Here is a 13,308-nt window from a genome sequence, read left to right as displayed (position 1 = left end):
TTAGATGATACAGACAGAACCCAGTCCATGTCCTAAACAGCTCTCTGTCCAGGCTGAGACATGAGAGAAATTAAGAGAAAGAAGGAGGAAAGAGTCATCATTAAATCAGTGGGACTACTTGCTTTCTTCTATCTGCTTCTTATTGTTAAGGAAAGAGACCAGTAAATCAGAAGTAATCCAAACAAAATCAATATGGCCCTGTCATTTTCATTTCAATGTGAGAAAAGAAACTCCAACCAGTGTAAGACACACAATTTTGTAATTAATACTTCTTCTGCATTGCAGCTCAGTGAATCCACTGTGAATGGGGTATCTAAATAAAAGAGGTCAAAAATTTATACTCAAGGAAATTTCCATCCTGCTTTGCTGGGAATCCCTTTTAAAAGATCAGAATTATTATACTGGGAGGTTCATTTGCCTTATTAAATTCAGCTTCACCCATTAGCTATTAACATAAAGAGGAAGGAGGTTCCATTTTTAAATACAGCAACAGCAATTTCAGCGTGGTAGCAAAACAATCTGCATTAGAAGTCTAAAGGTAACTGTTGAAAGGATCAAAGAGTTATTGCCTACCAGAGTCTGATGGTGTCTGCTATGCAGTGAGACACCTGCTAGTATATTAAGCTTGGCTTTAAGGAAAAAATGTATTTGATGTATTATTTGGTAGGGGTACTAAACTACTTAACTAAGAAAAAAACTTACAGAAATAAAGTACTCTTTGAAACTGAACTGCATATATTTGACTGAATTTGTACATTCGTTTTAGTTCTGCCTTGTTTGGTTGCATAATACATTTGAACCTAACCAGATATTGCTCAATAAATATACTTGCAATAAATACAAAAAATGATGGAACGTTTTCCAGAGACATTTGGACGGCACCTGCTAATTGTGACAGGTTGGCTGCACATTCCTCTGCATTAACTTGAACTATGCCCGGGGACTGCTAACAATGCAAAAAATCTGTACTATATATTCTACAATATTCTTTTCTATAGAAACCCCAGAATAAGAGAGAAATCAATACTACTTACTGTGAAGAGGTCACCATAAATCACTTGAGAAAACTTATTATAAACATGATTTGCATGTCACTGTGTCTAGATCATAACAACCTGCAACATTTGTACAGTAACACTGAATAACAGATGGTAAATGAGTAATAGCGAAGTTTTGACTTTGCCTATAAGTTATATGTTGTTTAAATCAATCTAGCAAATATGGTGCAAATGACCATCATACAGTACAGTGACTAAAGCTGCATTTAACTTTGCAAAATGTAGACCCCTTAAAAATCATTATCATTTACATCTGCATACATGCTACTATATCTACCTAATTCTATTTGCTTTTTTAATTTTGAAAACCGGAGTATTATCCAATCCACTTGATATTCCTCATTGTTTAAGTAGAGTGCACTATAGCAAGTAAACTAAAGTTATATATCTTATTATCCTATTTTATGGCTATGGCCTCATTTCTTTAATTTACCCCCATCAAATTTCATCTTAATAATATAGTCAAAACACATCTGTGTGTAGGTGGAAATCTGTCCCAGGTCAAGCCTGAGGGGTCCTCAGCCAGAAAGACAATGTGAGGACACACGATGCTGTAGCCTTCTGCTCAAGACACTGTTGAGGACACTGCTTAATATGCTTAGCTGGGAAGGAAAACAGCAAGATCCTTACAGCAAGACTGTCTTTGTCTTTTATCAACAGTGATCAAGGCAAAATTCAAAAGACAACAAGGAGCTTACGCATGAGGGTGGTACATGAGCATAGGGTAGCATAGGAACTTAAGTGAAGATACTGCAGGTGCTGCTGGCATGGTTTGGAGGTATGTCCTTCCCCTACTGCTTTCACAGGTTGGCACATAGAAATTTCACAAAAAACTCATCACTTGATTTCTCTTGATGTGGCATGGATATATGACTGCCTAGCTTCAGTAACGGAACTTTAAATGCATGTAAAGAAAGAGAACGTTTCAATGATAGCCTGTTTTATCCAACAGGGATTCATTTCAGCTTTTTTCTGAATGTCCTCCATTGAGCTAAAGAGAAGTAGATTTATTTAATTTCTTATGTGTAGTAAGTATTAACTCAGGGTTCAATCCTGCAGTCTTAGTGCTGGAAATATTCCCACTGATTTCTAAAGAGCTAATGGGAATTTTGATTGCACAAGGAGTCACATATAAAAGTGTGCTTTCAGCACTGTGTAAATTCCATTGTGCTGGTTTATAGCAAGAGAGATGAGGTTGCTAGTAAGCTTGTACCAGGAAAACAGTATAATTTTATTCCAAAAGAGAGCATTTTCTTAAATAGCCACTCAGCCTGCCAATATTATCTGAGAATTCATAAATGCAATTCTTTCTTTTAATAATTACTATAATAAAAATGGAGAAAATAACCATAACTGAATTTTACATGCAACAGAATAAGATAATAAAGCTCACTGAAAGCATGCCAAATGAATATGTATGTATTACATGTAATATGGTTGACAGTAACATTTCTGTAAAGGGTGATCATGTTCTGAGAAAACAAACTTAACAACTTAAGCTGTGTTTATATTAATTGTTTTTCTTTTGGGAAGAAGTTCTAGCAATGGAGAAATAAAGCAACATTTTATTCTAGCTGCAAAATAGCATGACATCCTCTTAATGAACATGACACTGACTGTAACCTTGCTCTGACAGTCAGCACTGGGAACATCACCTACTACTGAGCTTTAGCAGCACCTGCCATTACAACTCTTTATAGCTTTCATTCTTGTGACTTCCAATTTGGCCAAAATGTAACTGTTTGAGCTGAAATCTAATCTTGAAAATGTTTGTCCTATTCTCCAAGATTTCAGTGAACACCAAAACAAAAGTATCAAAAAATACTTTCTTTTACTTTTCCTTGGCACTTGTCTATGAAAAGCTCTACTGTCACCATGCATTGCAGCAGAGGTCTAAAGCCAAGAAGGAAAGTGATCTTGTTTCAGGAATGTGTTTTTTCTTAACTGATTAACTTTAGATGATCTAGCAGCTAGATAGTCTCATTCTCACTCTATGTTGACAGCTCACAGTTGATTAAGCTTAGGATGAGATTAGAGTCTGTAAACAGAAAGTGAAGAACCTGTCTTTTCCATCTTTCAGCAGTCTTGTGGACAGAAGGCACTCCAACAGCCTGGGAAGAAATATGTCTGACCCAGATGCACAGGGGACAAAAAGCAGTGTAGATAGTTAATACAATCAAATTGGAATATTATAATTATGTAACATGACAAGATGTTTTTCTCTGCATAGCACCTAGATTATACTGGACCAAAAAAAAAAAAAAATCATGAGTAGTTGCTGTTATAATGTTATAATTGTCAGGAAGGAGGAATAACTAAGTTTAAACTCAGCATTTCTCAGTACCTATACATTTAACTATGCATCTTCAATCACATTTTTTTCTCTAAACAGAAACATTTTTGCTGTACACATGGTAAACTCCAAATCATCTTGGAGCTAGAGGAAAGACTTCCATTTTCTGTAGTGACATATGGGTCTGGCCCTTACTATACTGCACACCTTAACACTTTCAAAAGAAAGAAGAAAAAGAAAAAAAAACAAAAAACAAACAAACAAAAAAAAAAAAAACATTGTGACACTGCATCTCACAGAAGATTCTTAAGTAAACTTTTACTGACCATTTAAGTCATGGTGGCAAAAGCTACAGAGAATGTCCATAGCAATGAATTCATTTAATAAAAGTAAACCTAAAATCCAGAGTGATATAAAGTAGAAGCACAAGAAATGCTGAGGGGCCAGAAAAGGCAAAAGATGTTATCAATCTCATATGACATGCAGTGTAGAAAACAGTGATGTCAGCTCCTTTGAGATTTTCTGTGACTTCCTATGTTTTGTTTTTAACATGCTCCAGCTGTCCTGTTGACAACTGTCAGTAAAAATGAAAGAGTTTGAAAAATAAAGGGCAATTAACTTAAGTACAGGTCATAGCTAGTACACCCATGATGTTTGTCAAAGTCATATATTCTGTGCTTTTCTAAACCAGAGCAAATGGATGCTGAATTAGCTGAAAATTACCTCACTCAACATCCACTAAATGCACCAGCCAGCAGAACTGCAACATCAGAATTTCACGATCGGTAAAGATGCTCCTGCCTTGTAGCAAGTTATATCCTCCCATTGAGCTGAGGAAAACCCCAGATGGTTCCATATGAGCTATTGTTCTAGGGAGAGCACCACAGCTGATTCAGCTGATTGCTTCACTAAACTTAATCCTAAAGTGCCCCTCTCCCCCCCTTTTTTCAGAAAACTCCACTAATAAGACTTAATTATGTCTAATTTTAAACACCATACAGCTCACTGTAGTAAACTGGGAATAAAGACACAATAAAAAGGTAAGATAAAATGGGTATATTGAAACCTGTTTAATATACTACATAAAAATAGTAGACCCTTGGATAGAAGCAGCATTCAGAATGGAAAACAGCCCATCAGAGCTCCTATGTCTAGAAAGTTTTTGATAGGGTTCCACATTGATGGCTGCAACAATTCAACCAGAACACAAGTATGCATAGAGGTGTCTAAAAAGCAGGAAATACTAAGCAGTGTGGAAGAAAGAAACTCGGTCTAACTAGCTGGCTTTATGATAGTAAAAAGTGAAATTTAAGCCTTGATGTATTTAACAGCCTTCATGTCAGATTTCCCCAGATAGCTCTTCTGAAAGGTTGACCAATTTGTTTCAATAGAGTGGCCACTCAACAGCACCAAAAAAAAAGACAGTATATATCCAAAAAACTGTATGGAATTTTTTCTTCCAAAGGTACAAAGTGAAGCCTAAAGTACAAAAGCAGTTAATTTATCACAGAAGCAGGGATTCCTGCAGTAACTAATTCAAAGTGCTGATGATGCACTAAATCAGGGTGAGTGATGAACACATACATAGCAGCAAGTGAAGTTCAAAAGGATACAGATCTATGTGATCAATGAGCTGCCACATGGCAAATGAAATGCGGTGTTGACAAACGTACAGTAATAGAGATGAAGCTCCAAAATAATCAAATGAAATATAAGAAAAATGTAAATTAACCAGTGCAGAAAGGTCTCATTACAGAGTTGAGGGTGCTGCTTTATACACATCTAAGTATCAGACCTTCACATCACTGTGCTCTTTCTCTATATTTAAATGGGGGAGAAGGGAGGGGTGGGGGGCGGGGAGAGAACACTGATAACTTGAAGAGGTGCATTACATTAAGGCAGTAAAACTTTCCTAGAAATGCATCCAGTGGCACCAGTCAAGAAAGCAACAATTCATTTCAGGCACGTAGAATATGAACAACGGCCTACAGATGAAAATTTCATACAAATCTAAAATTAGTTTGCAAATAGCTGCCCTGAGTGATGACTGAACAATGAGGTCAATTTTGGTGTCTTCTACTGACCAAGCCTCTTCATATTCCAAGTGATATCCTAGCTGATTAATGGCCTTTTGACTGAAAAGCAACAACATTGTAAGAAGAGTCCTGACAATAGTATTCAGTTACATGCACCCCTTCAGTTTCTGTGGAGCACAGCAAACTTGGTATATCACGAAAGATGTCAGGACTTTCAAAAAGAAAGAAATCTCCTAGTATAAGAAGGAAAGGTTCATTTGTTTTTTTCTACAAACACAACAGTTGTGACTTTTTTGTGTCCAGCTGTTACCAGCTATGGCTATTATTGACGTTATTCAATTACTCATTACAGTCAATATAAACGCTTTCTCTTTTGTTTTTGTCTATGGCCTGCTACGTGAAAACTGAGAAAGTTCTGTCTTTGTTTCTAAACCTTGTGTTTGAAAATGTCACATGATTCAAGATACCCTCTGTCTTTGGAGGGCTTCCAGAAAATCATACCTTCACTAAGTGTGGCTGCACTTTTACAATGGAAATTCCACACTATATATTCACTGTATAAATATACAGGGACAGGAGCAGGCCTGTTATTTCAATAGATATGAATCTCTCCAAACCCATGTATTCTATAAAACTGAGTGTTACTGCTTCATTTTTACTTCCTCACAGACTCTTCAATAATACCATTTGCTGAATTGCGGGCATCGTGGGCTCCTTTATACATTTGCTTCAGCTCATAATCATTGTCAAAAATATCCGTCAAAGAGCCCTGCTTCCCTTCATCGACTTTTTCCTTTTCCTTTTTAACACAATTGATTGTTTTCTTTGACATGTAAGGGATTTTTCTCCCACAGGCTATCTTGACTTGTTCTCCAGAAAGTCCACCTGCTAGGTGATAGCATGTAATTAGACCAAGACAATGTAAGTGGCAAGGAACAAAAAAGGTAGATAGCCCATTAGCTTCTTGCTATAAACTTTATCCTTTCCTCTCCTTAGTTCAAAGGCTTGTTAGCACATTTTTTGTAGCTTCTCTTATATAAAACTCTAACTCTGCAGCTCTTAATTAGATGATGAATCATACTTTGACTTCAATGAAACCACAAACACTCAACGTAAATGCAAATAAAAGGTTACTCATTTTGGTTTATGGTGGTGTATTAAGACTACAGGAATACTCTCTTAACATCTTTGAAACACTAAGTCTTTTTGACTAACACACTGAAAAGAATTGAAATAATGATAATTATTATTAACACTGATATGTTCTAATGTACTGGAAGCTAATGACAAATAAAGCAAACAAGATAAAACAGAGGTCCTTCAGAACTCAGTTACTCAGTGAACCATTAGAATGACCCAAGAGAAATGAACTATCAAGTCCACTTTTAGAGTGTTTGTTACTTGAAAAGATTTTAAAATAGTAGTAATAAAGCCTTGCTTTTGCTTCTTGAGTTCTGCCATTTAGTTGAACACTGGAATTCCATAATAAAACTGGATTCAAGAGAACATAATGCTAAATCCTAAGTAATAGTACTGGGGTTAAAGAGCTAAAAAGCCTAAACAAATGCACAGTAGAAACAGTAAATAAGTCATTCAGTTCCCCTTATCTTTACCAAAGCTAGCATTCCAACTCTACAGTACAAGGACACTATTTTGTTATATCTATAAACCACAAAGAATTAATGCATTAGAGGCATTTCCAATTGTGTAACTTGTAGTTTATGAACAAACTTATTAACATTATCTTTCATTTTGTCCAACTCAGAGATATATGCATGGAAAATCTCTATCTGAACTTCAATTTTATTTTTTTTTAAATAAAAAGTAGAATAGCATCTTCCAACTAATGCCACGATTTTAACTACTTAGATTTTCACAGATAGATTTTTCACTGAAGTTGATAACAGAAGAATTTCTATTAGAGCAGAACCAGTGAAAAGCAGCAACAATAGGAAAACACTCAAGCTAACAAACAAAGCCCCATTACAACCTTAAGGTTATTATGATTGTTTAGTTTGATCTAAACTTTTTTATTTTTCCTAAATTTATTTCAGGACAACTTTCACATTGTTATTTCTCAGGCAAATGTAGAAGAAAACAGAAAAAGCATATTTGAGACATATGTATTAAAACCGTCCCTTTCTGAAATTCTGAGTGAAATGCCTTTGTGGGAAAGCTGAATTTCTTTACAAATGTATCTGTGCAAGCAACAGTTTTTGGTTGGAATATGGAGTGTGCTGGATAGAAGTCTTATTGATTTAAATGAGACGAGGATTTCACCCTTAACATAAACAAGATTTTATGGAGGAAACTTTTGAGTTCAAGATTTCTTATCTGGGTGAGATTAAGTAACTTATCTGAACTGATGTTATAACTAAGGAAATGAGCCAAATGGGCCCAATAAATAAGCTATCCACAAAATGTGAATGCCCTATAAAACCTCCAAAAAGCCAGTATGTTTCCTTTCATTGCCTACCAAATGGAACACACCTCTCTATGACATAGCCAATACATTCATGTAACTTTTGTTTTATATTTTGTCTTCCAATTCATTTTGGTTAGTGGTAGAATTATTGTGTTAAAAAAAAAAATGACCTGATTCCAGACGTAGTTTATTTAAATTTCAAAATGAAAAGCTTACTAAGAGCAGATAAGATTGATTGTTCTTTCCATCTTAGCATAATTGTATTTCAGGTGAACATCAATTTACTTTAAAGGACACTTCTAAGTAGCAGGCTGCATCATACATAATTCATCAATCACAGCTGCCTGTAACATGATTTACTCAAGCAGAATTCAATGGAATAGAGGGAGTCGCATTGTTTTTTATGCTGTGGCCTGTTTGTTTTTAAATAGTTTACGAAACATTCATTTGCACTGTATTATTGCTGAAAAGAGTTCATCCTTGGTTCATCAGCAGGTAGAATTTCTTCATACAGAAACGATTCTTCAGATTTCTTTTAAAAGGTAAAATGAGTCTTGAAAACATCATTAAGGCAAAGAGCACTAAATGTTCATGAAAGGAAAAAATAGAGCTCAAAGATTTTTATATGGAGTAGGAGAATGCAAAAGTATTTACCTGAAAAGCATTACTAGTTTTTAGTGCCGTGTATTTTCTATCTGCTTTGACGTCATTTGTTATTGCTTTCTTACCAGTATGCACATGTAATTGAAGAGAAGTAGCTCCTTCCTCAGATAGCCCTTCACTCGGTTGTCTCATGGATAAAATGACCTATACTTGACAATATGCACAAATAGGACACAAAACTGTGCATCAGCTAAAGTGCAATTGCTAGATACAGCAAGAAGTAGATGTAACACTTTCATTTACAGGGACACCGCCTTGTGTGCTATACTGCTCACTGTTTTCTACCAAATTCAGCTTCAGCGACACGTTGGTGCCTCAGACAGTCCTGAAGTAAAGAACCATTTCCACAAACAGATGCAAATAGAGCTTTAAAAGAAAAAAAAAAAGGAAAAAAAAAAGAAAAAAAAAAGAGAGAGAGCAAAAGAAGCTGCTAGAAATACACACTTGCACAAAGAAATTTCTTTACTTACTTGTAAACCCATTTGAAACACAGAGTGACCCATAAAATTAGCCAACATTCGAATTAAAGCTGCACCCTGTGGGAAATGATACAGGAAAAAAAGAAGTTACTGGTTTTGCATATCAATATTATACAATCACAACAATTCGAAGTATGCAATTCCATTCAACAATATCATCTTAGAAACTTGTGATTGCTATAATTTCTAATTGTGCTGGATTGAAAAAAAGAGAAAGAAGATGCAAACATTTACAAGGAAAAGTGAGTTAGTTGCCCCAACCGTTCTGTGTACTCAGTAGTACTGCAGTATTTAGTGAGGGCAAAAAACAATGTCCATGATAAATTCTACCAAAATGATTATTCATCATATATTTATTTTAATTATACTGGAAATAAGGATTTAGTGATAATAATTCCTTTATAAAAGCCTTCAAGACCTAGTGATCTAGAAGTGGATCATTTTCATAAGAATTTTTTAAAATGTCAATATTCATACTTGACTTTATTATTAGACAGCTTATTTCTCACAAGATCATGCAAAGAGGTTAAGTATTTGTATAATATATCTCCTGTACTTATACCAGTTCTTATCCCTTGCCCCTTCAGACAAAGGAGTAAGATCTAAAAAAATTCTTTTGTTTCACAGGTGATTCCAATTGTCAGTACTTATACTAAGAACCAGACATACACTTGCCAGATGCCTTTCTTTAAGACATCCCTAGTGTTTTCCCAGTCCTTCTCAGTACAACCACAACTGCTGTGCATTTTCCCCTTGCACAAGTGCTGTGTTTCAAGCAGAAATACCTTTGCAAATCTGATTTGATGATTTGGCTATAATATTCCATTTTGCAGTCCAATTTCAGGAAAATCAGCATCCCAATCCCATAACTAAACTTGTTATACTTAATGCTGATCACTGTATGAGAAGGAGGATGGTTTGTATTTCAAAATGGTGAATCAAAGGCCAATATGATGTTAGAACTCAACCTCAGCTACATATGTAGGTTCAGGAATTAGGTTAATGCTCAGTTAGAAAAAATAAATTAAAAAAAAAAAATAAATCACAGATTTAGAAATTCCCAGGTACTAAAGCTAAAAGGGTTGTTATAATAAAGCAATATTACTCCTGCATTAACAGAAGTAAAACAGTAATTTAGGTAAAAACCCTATTGCTTCTCTTCACATAACATCTATTTTAGAAAGATTCAAGAAAAGGAAAATGTTTCACAGTGTTACATAGCTTGTCAAAACTAGTATTTACTCTAGCTCTAGCATTTAAAATGTGAACCCTTCTTTCTAATTTGAGTTTCACTAGTTTCAGCTTTCAAAACCAGAGTTTATGGCTTTTCCTGTTAAATTAAAGTTCAAATTAGTTTTGGAATTCAACAGTTGTTCAGTTTTTAGACTGTTTAACACATTCTACTGATTTTTTGTGCAGTGCCTATTTTTGAAGTAATGAAGGAAGCATCTGTAGTAATCAACATTTTAAACAACAATATACATCAAAAAGATTAATAACTTGTTAGTAAATCATAAGAAAGCAAGTTTTTCACATAGGCAGCAACAAGTAATATATAGTTAATAAAGTAACTGAAGAAAAAAAATAAATTCAGGAGATGTTTGTAATTGCTTATAAGAAATGAACAGCAGATAAACAAAACAAAACAAAAAAAAAAAGTGTTTGCATTATTAGTACTATGCTGGGTTTTTACGGTGGTACTTAATCTTACCAGGAGACCAATCATATCAGGAACACACGGAACTATAAAAAATAATCCCTATCCACACAGATTATTATCTGAACAGACAAGACTATAGGCCAGGAAGCATTATTACCCTCATTTTACCAGAGGAACAGAGTGAGTAAAGTTCTCAGAGATGTTTAAGCAGATAAATAGCAGACAAATCTGTTTAAGCAGATAAACAGTAGACCAAAAAAAAAAAAATCCAATAAAAAGATAAATCCTATTTATTTGTTAACTAACTTGGAAAGGGCAACCCAAAACATCCTTAACAGAACCAAAACAACATAAAAATAGAAAAGAGATCAGTCCAAATTCTTAACAACAAAGACATTCTTCCACTCATCACACATCCTTTTTCCTGCTCATTCCTCAGTATTCTGGGGTCCCCTTCTTCATTTCTCAGAGTCTGAATTTCACATAGGAACAAAGACACATATTCCTATAGGCACCTTAGCTCTACTGATTTCTGTGAAAAGTAAACAAATGCCTTCATATGATCTTGCCCACAGAGTCTTTTTCTATCCAGAGACCAAGAACTGTCAGACAGACATAAAATAATTATAAAATTGCTCTCACAGCTCTCATTTAGCCACATCATGGATGGAACTATGGCTGGCCTTTACACAGCAAACAAAATAAAAAAGCAAATAAAGTCTGAACAGGAGATCCAAGGCACAAAGGCAGAACTACTCTCTCTGGATCCATTTGTTTTCACAGATACTTTAGAATTACTTTCTAATTACCTTCAGGAAATCCAGAAGTCCATTTACAACATCCAGAACAACAATGTGCCTGACCCAATTCTGCTATCTTCCCCACACAGTTTGCCTATCTGGATGACTTATTTGCCAAAGAATAGTACAGGAAATGAGAGAGAGGGAAAACAGAAAATTACACAACCTCAAGGGGTAAAAAAAATGTCTTGAGGAGAAGGGAGGAGAAACAGAGGAGCAAATTCAGCCCTTGGTGTGGAGGGAAAAGAGATTGGAGGAAAAAAAAAATGTGAGAAAACCACTTATTTCAACATTTTTGCACTTCAAAGGCAGGCAAAACAGAATAGGGACACGTTCCTAAGAAGAACTGAAGCAATCAATACAATCCCAGCTCTAGGAAGGAAAGGAAAGGACAGGTAACACTGATACTCTGGAGATGAAGAGAAACATCTTTGCAGAGGTGGGATTGAAAAATCTGAGTAACTGGCATAAGGAAGGGGGGGACTTACTAAAAGATAGACTTGAAGAATGATCCTAACTAGAGGGATGTAGCAAGGAAACAGTGTGTTCAGCTGCAAAAGCAATGGAATAAATAGCTTTGGGATTGTCTAAATGGCCCCAAATGCTAGCATTTTCATTGTATATTCACATAGAAAAGGAGTGAACTATAGATCCCAAAGAACCTGTGCTTCCAACCCTCTGAAAGCTTCTCTGACCGAGACCTAAACCTATAAATCCTAAATCACAACAAATCTGTCCTGCTGCAGAGGATGCTCTTTGGAACCTGGCAGTATCATTCCCTGAACACCCTGACATGCAACTGATCTGCTTCCCATTTCATTCTCAGAGCCACTTCTGCTCCGCCAACATTTGTCCAACCAAGGAATGATGTATGGAGTCTTGAGAAGTGAACCTGGCTCTCTTACAGGGCACAACAGCCATTTATTGATGATTTAAGTGCTTTCCTCCAGGCAGTGGATGACTCAGTACCCTGTCAAGAGGCAAAAAGCATTGGTTTAAGAGGTCTAATGGAAAGCAATTCCTTCCTATTCACAAAACACATCTGCATTCCTGACCATACCAAATCTGGCCCATCTTAACAGGGAAAAGGTATGTACCCCATTTAAATAAAAGTTTACTCACAGAAATATACTAGATATTCAATCAATGACTAGTTCTTGTGAAGCACTTTTCCGTAGCAGATCTCAAAGTGCTTTGTGAGGCATTGGTATAAATACCCTTCCCCTTACAGAATGGGAAACTGAGGCACACCATAGTGAAATCATTTACTGAAGATCACCCAGCATGTTCATCATGCAACCTGGGACACAGTAGAAGCTTCCTCAGCCTCTGCAATGTGACACTACTGCTACTGGAAAGGGAGGTAGAACATCAGCTGCTCCATGGAAATAACTGCATGTGCAGACCTTGTATACAAAGTGCTCCTGGGAAAAAGCAAGCACATTGCCAATTAGCCAATAGTGGCTGAAATGCTGTAAATTTATGCTATTTCCTTCCCTGAAGAGAAATGTTTGCACACCCACACCATGGTAAAGACCATCCATAATAAAATGAGGAGCAAAATTTCTTTATATGTGAGATGAACTTGTCTTTGAAATCTAGAAAATATAGACTCACAGTTAAGTCATCCCATCTAATTCTCTCATGTCAACATAATAATATGATTTCAACCTTGATCTCATATTAAATTAAGCTAATTTTTAAAGACTCACTCCTGCATTTTGTGATTTTGATCATAAAATGCAGGAGTGTGACTATGGCATCACTACAGGTCACAATTACTGTAAGTTAATTTAATTCTCTTTTTAAATGATCCAATTTTACTATATCTGAATTCTTAAACTAATTGTTTCACTTGCAATTTGCATTCCGTAATCATTTTTTATACAAAAGA

General features: G+C 35.5%; 1 protein-coding gene across 1 annotated transcript in view; it reads right to left on the bottom strand.

Annotated features, from left to right (window-relative positions):
- TRHDE (thyrotropin releasing hormone degrading enzyme) overlaps nt 1-13,308 on the bottom strand; it is a 207,822-nt gene that overhangs the window by 81,673 nt on the left and 112,841 nt on the right. Inside the window, exon 7 of the mRNA XM_032208064.1 lies at nt 8,946-9,011. Coding sequence (XP_032063955.1) covers nt 8,946-9,011 — 66 coding nt within the window. The remainder of the gene's footprint in view (nt 1-8,945; nt 9,012-13,308) is intronic.

This window comes from Aythya fuligula, chromosome 1 (assembly GCF_009819795.1).
Source record: "Aythya fuligula isolate bAytFul2 chromosome 1, bAytFul2.pri, whole genome shotgun sequence".
Lineage (NCBI taxonomy): Eukaryota > Metazoa > Chordata > Aves > Anseriformes > Anatidae > Aythya > Aythya fuligula.
Note: the sequence above shows the minus strand (reverse complement) of the source record. Positions and strands in the feature narration are given on the sequence as shown.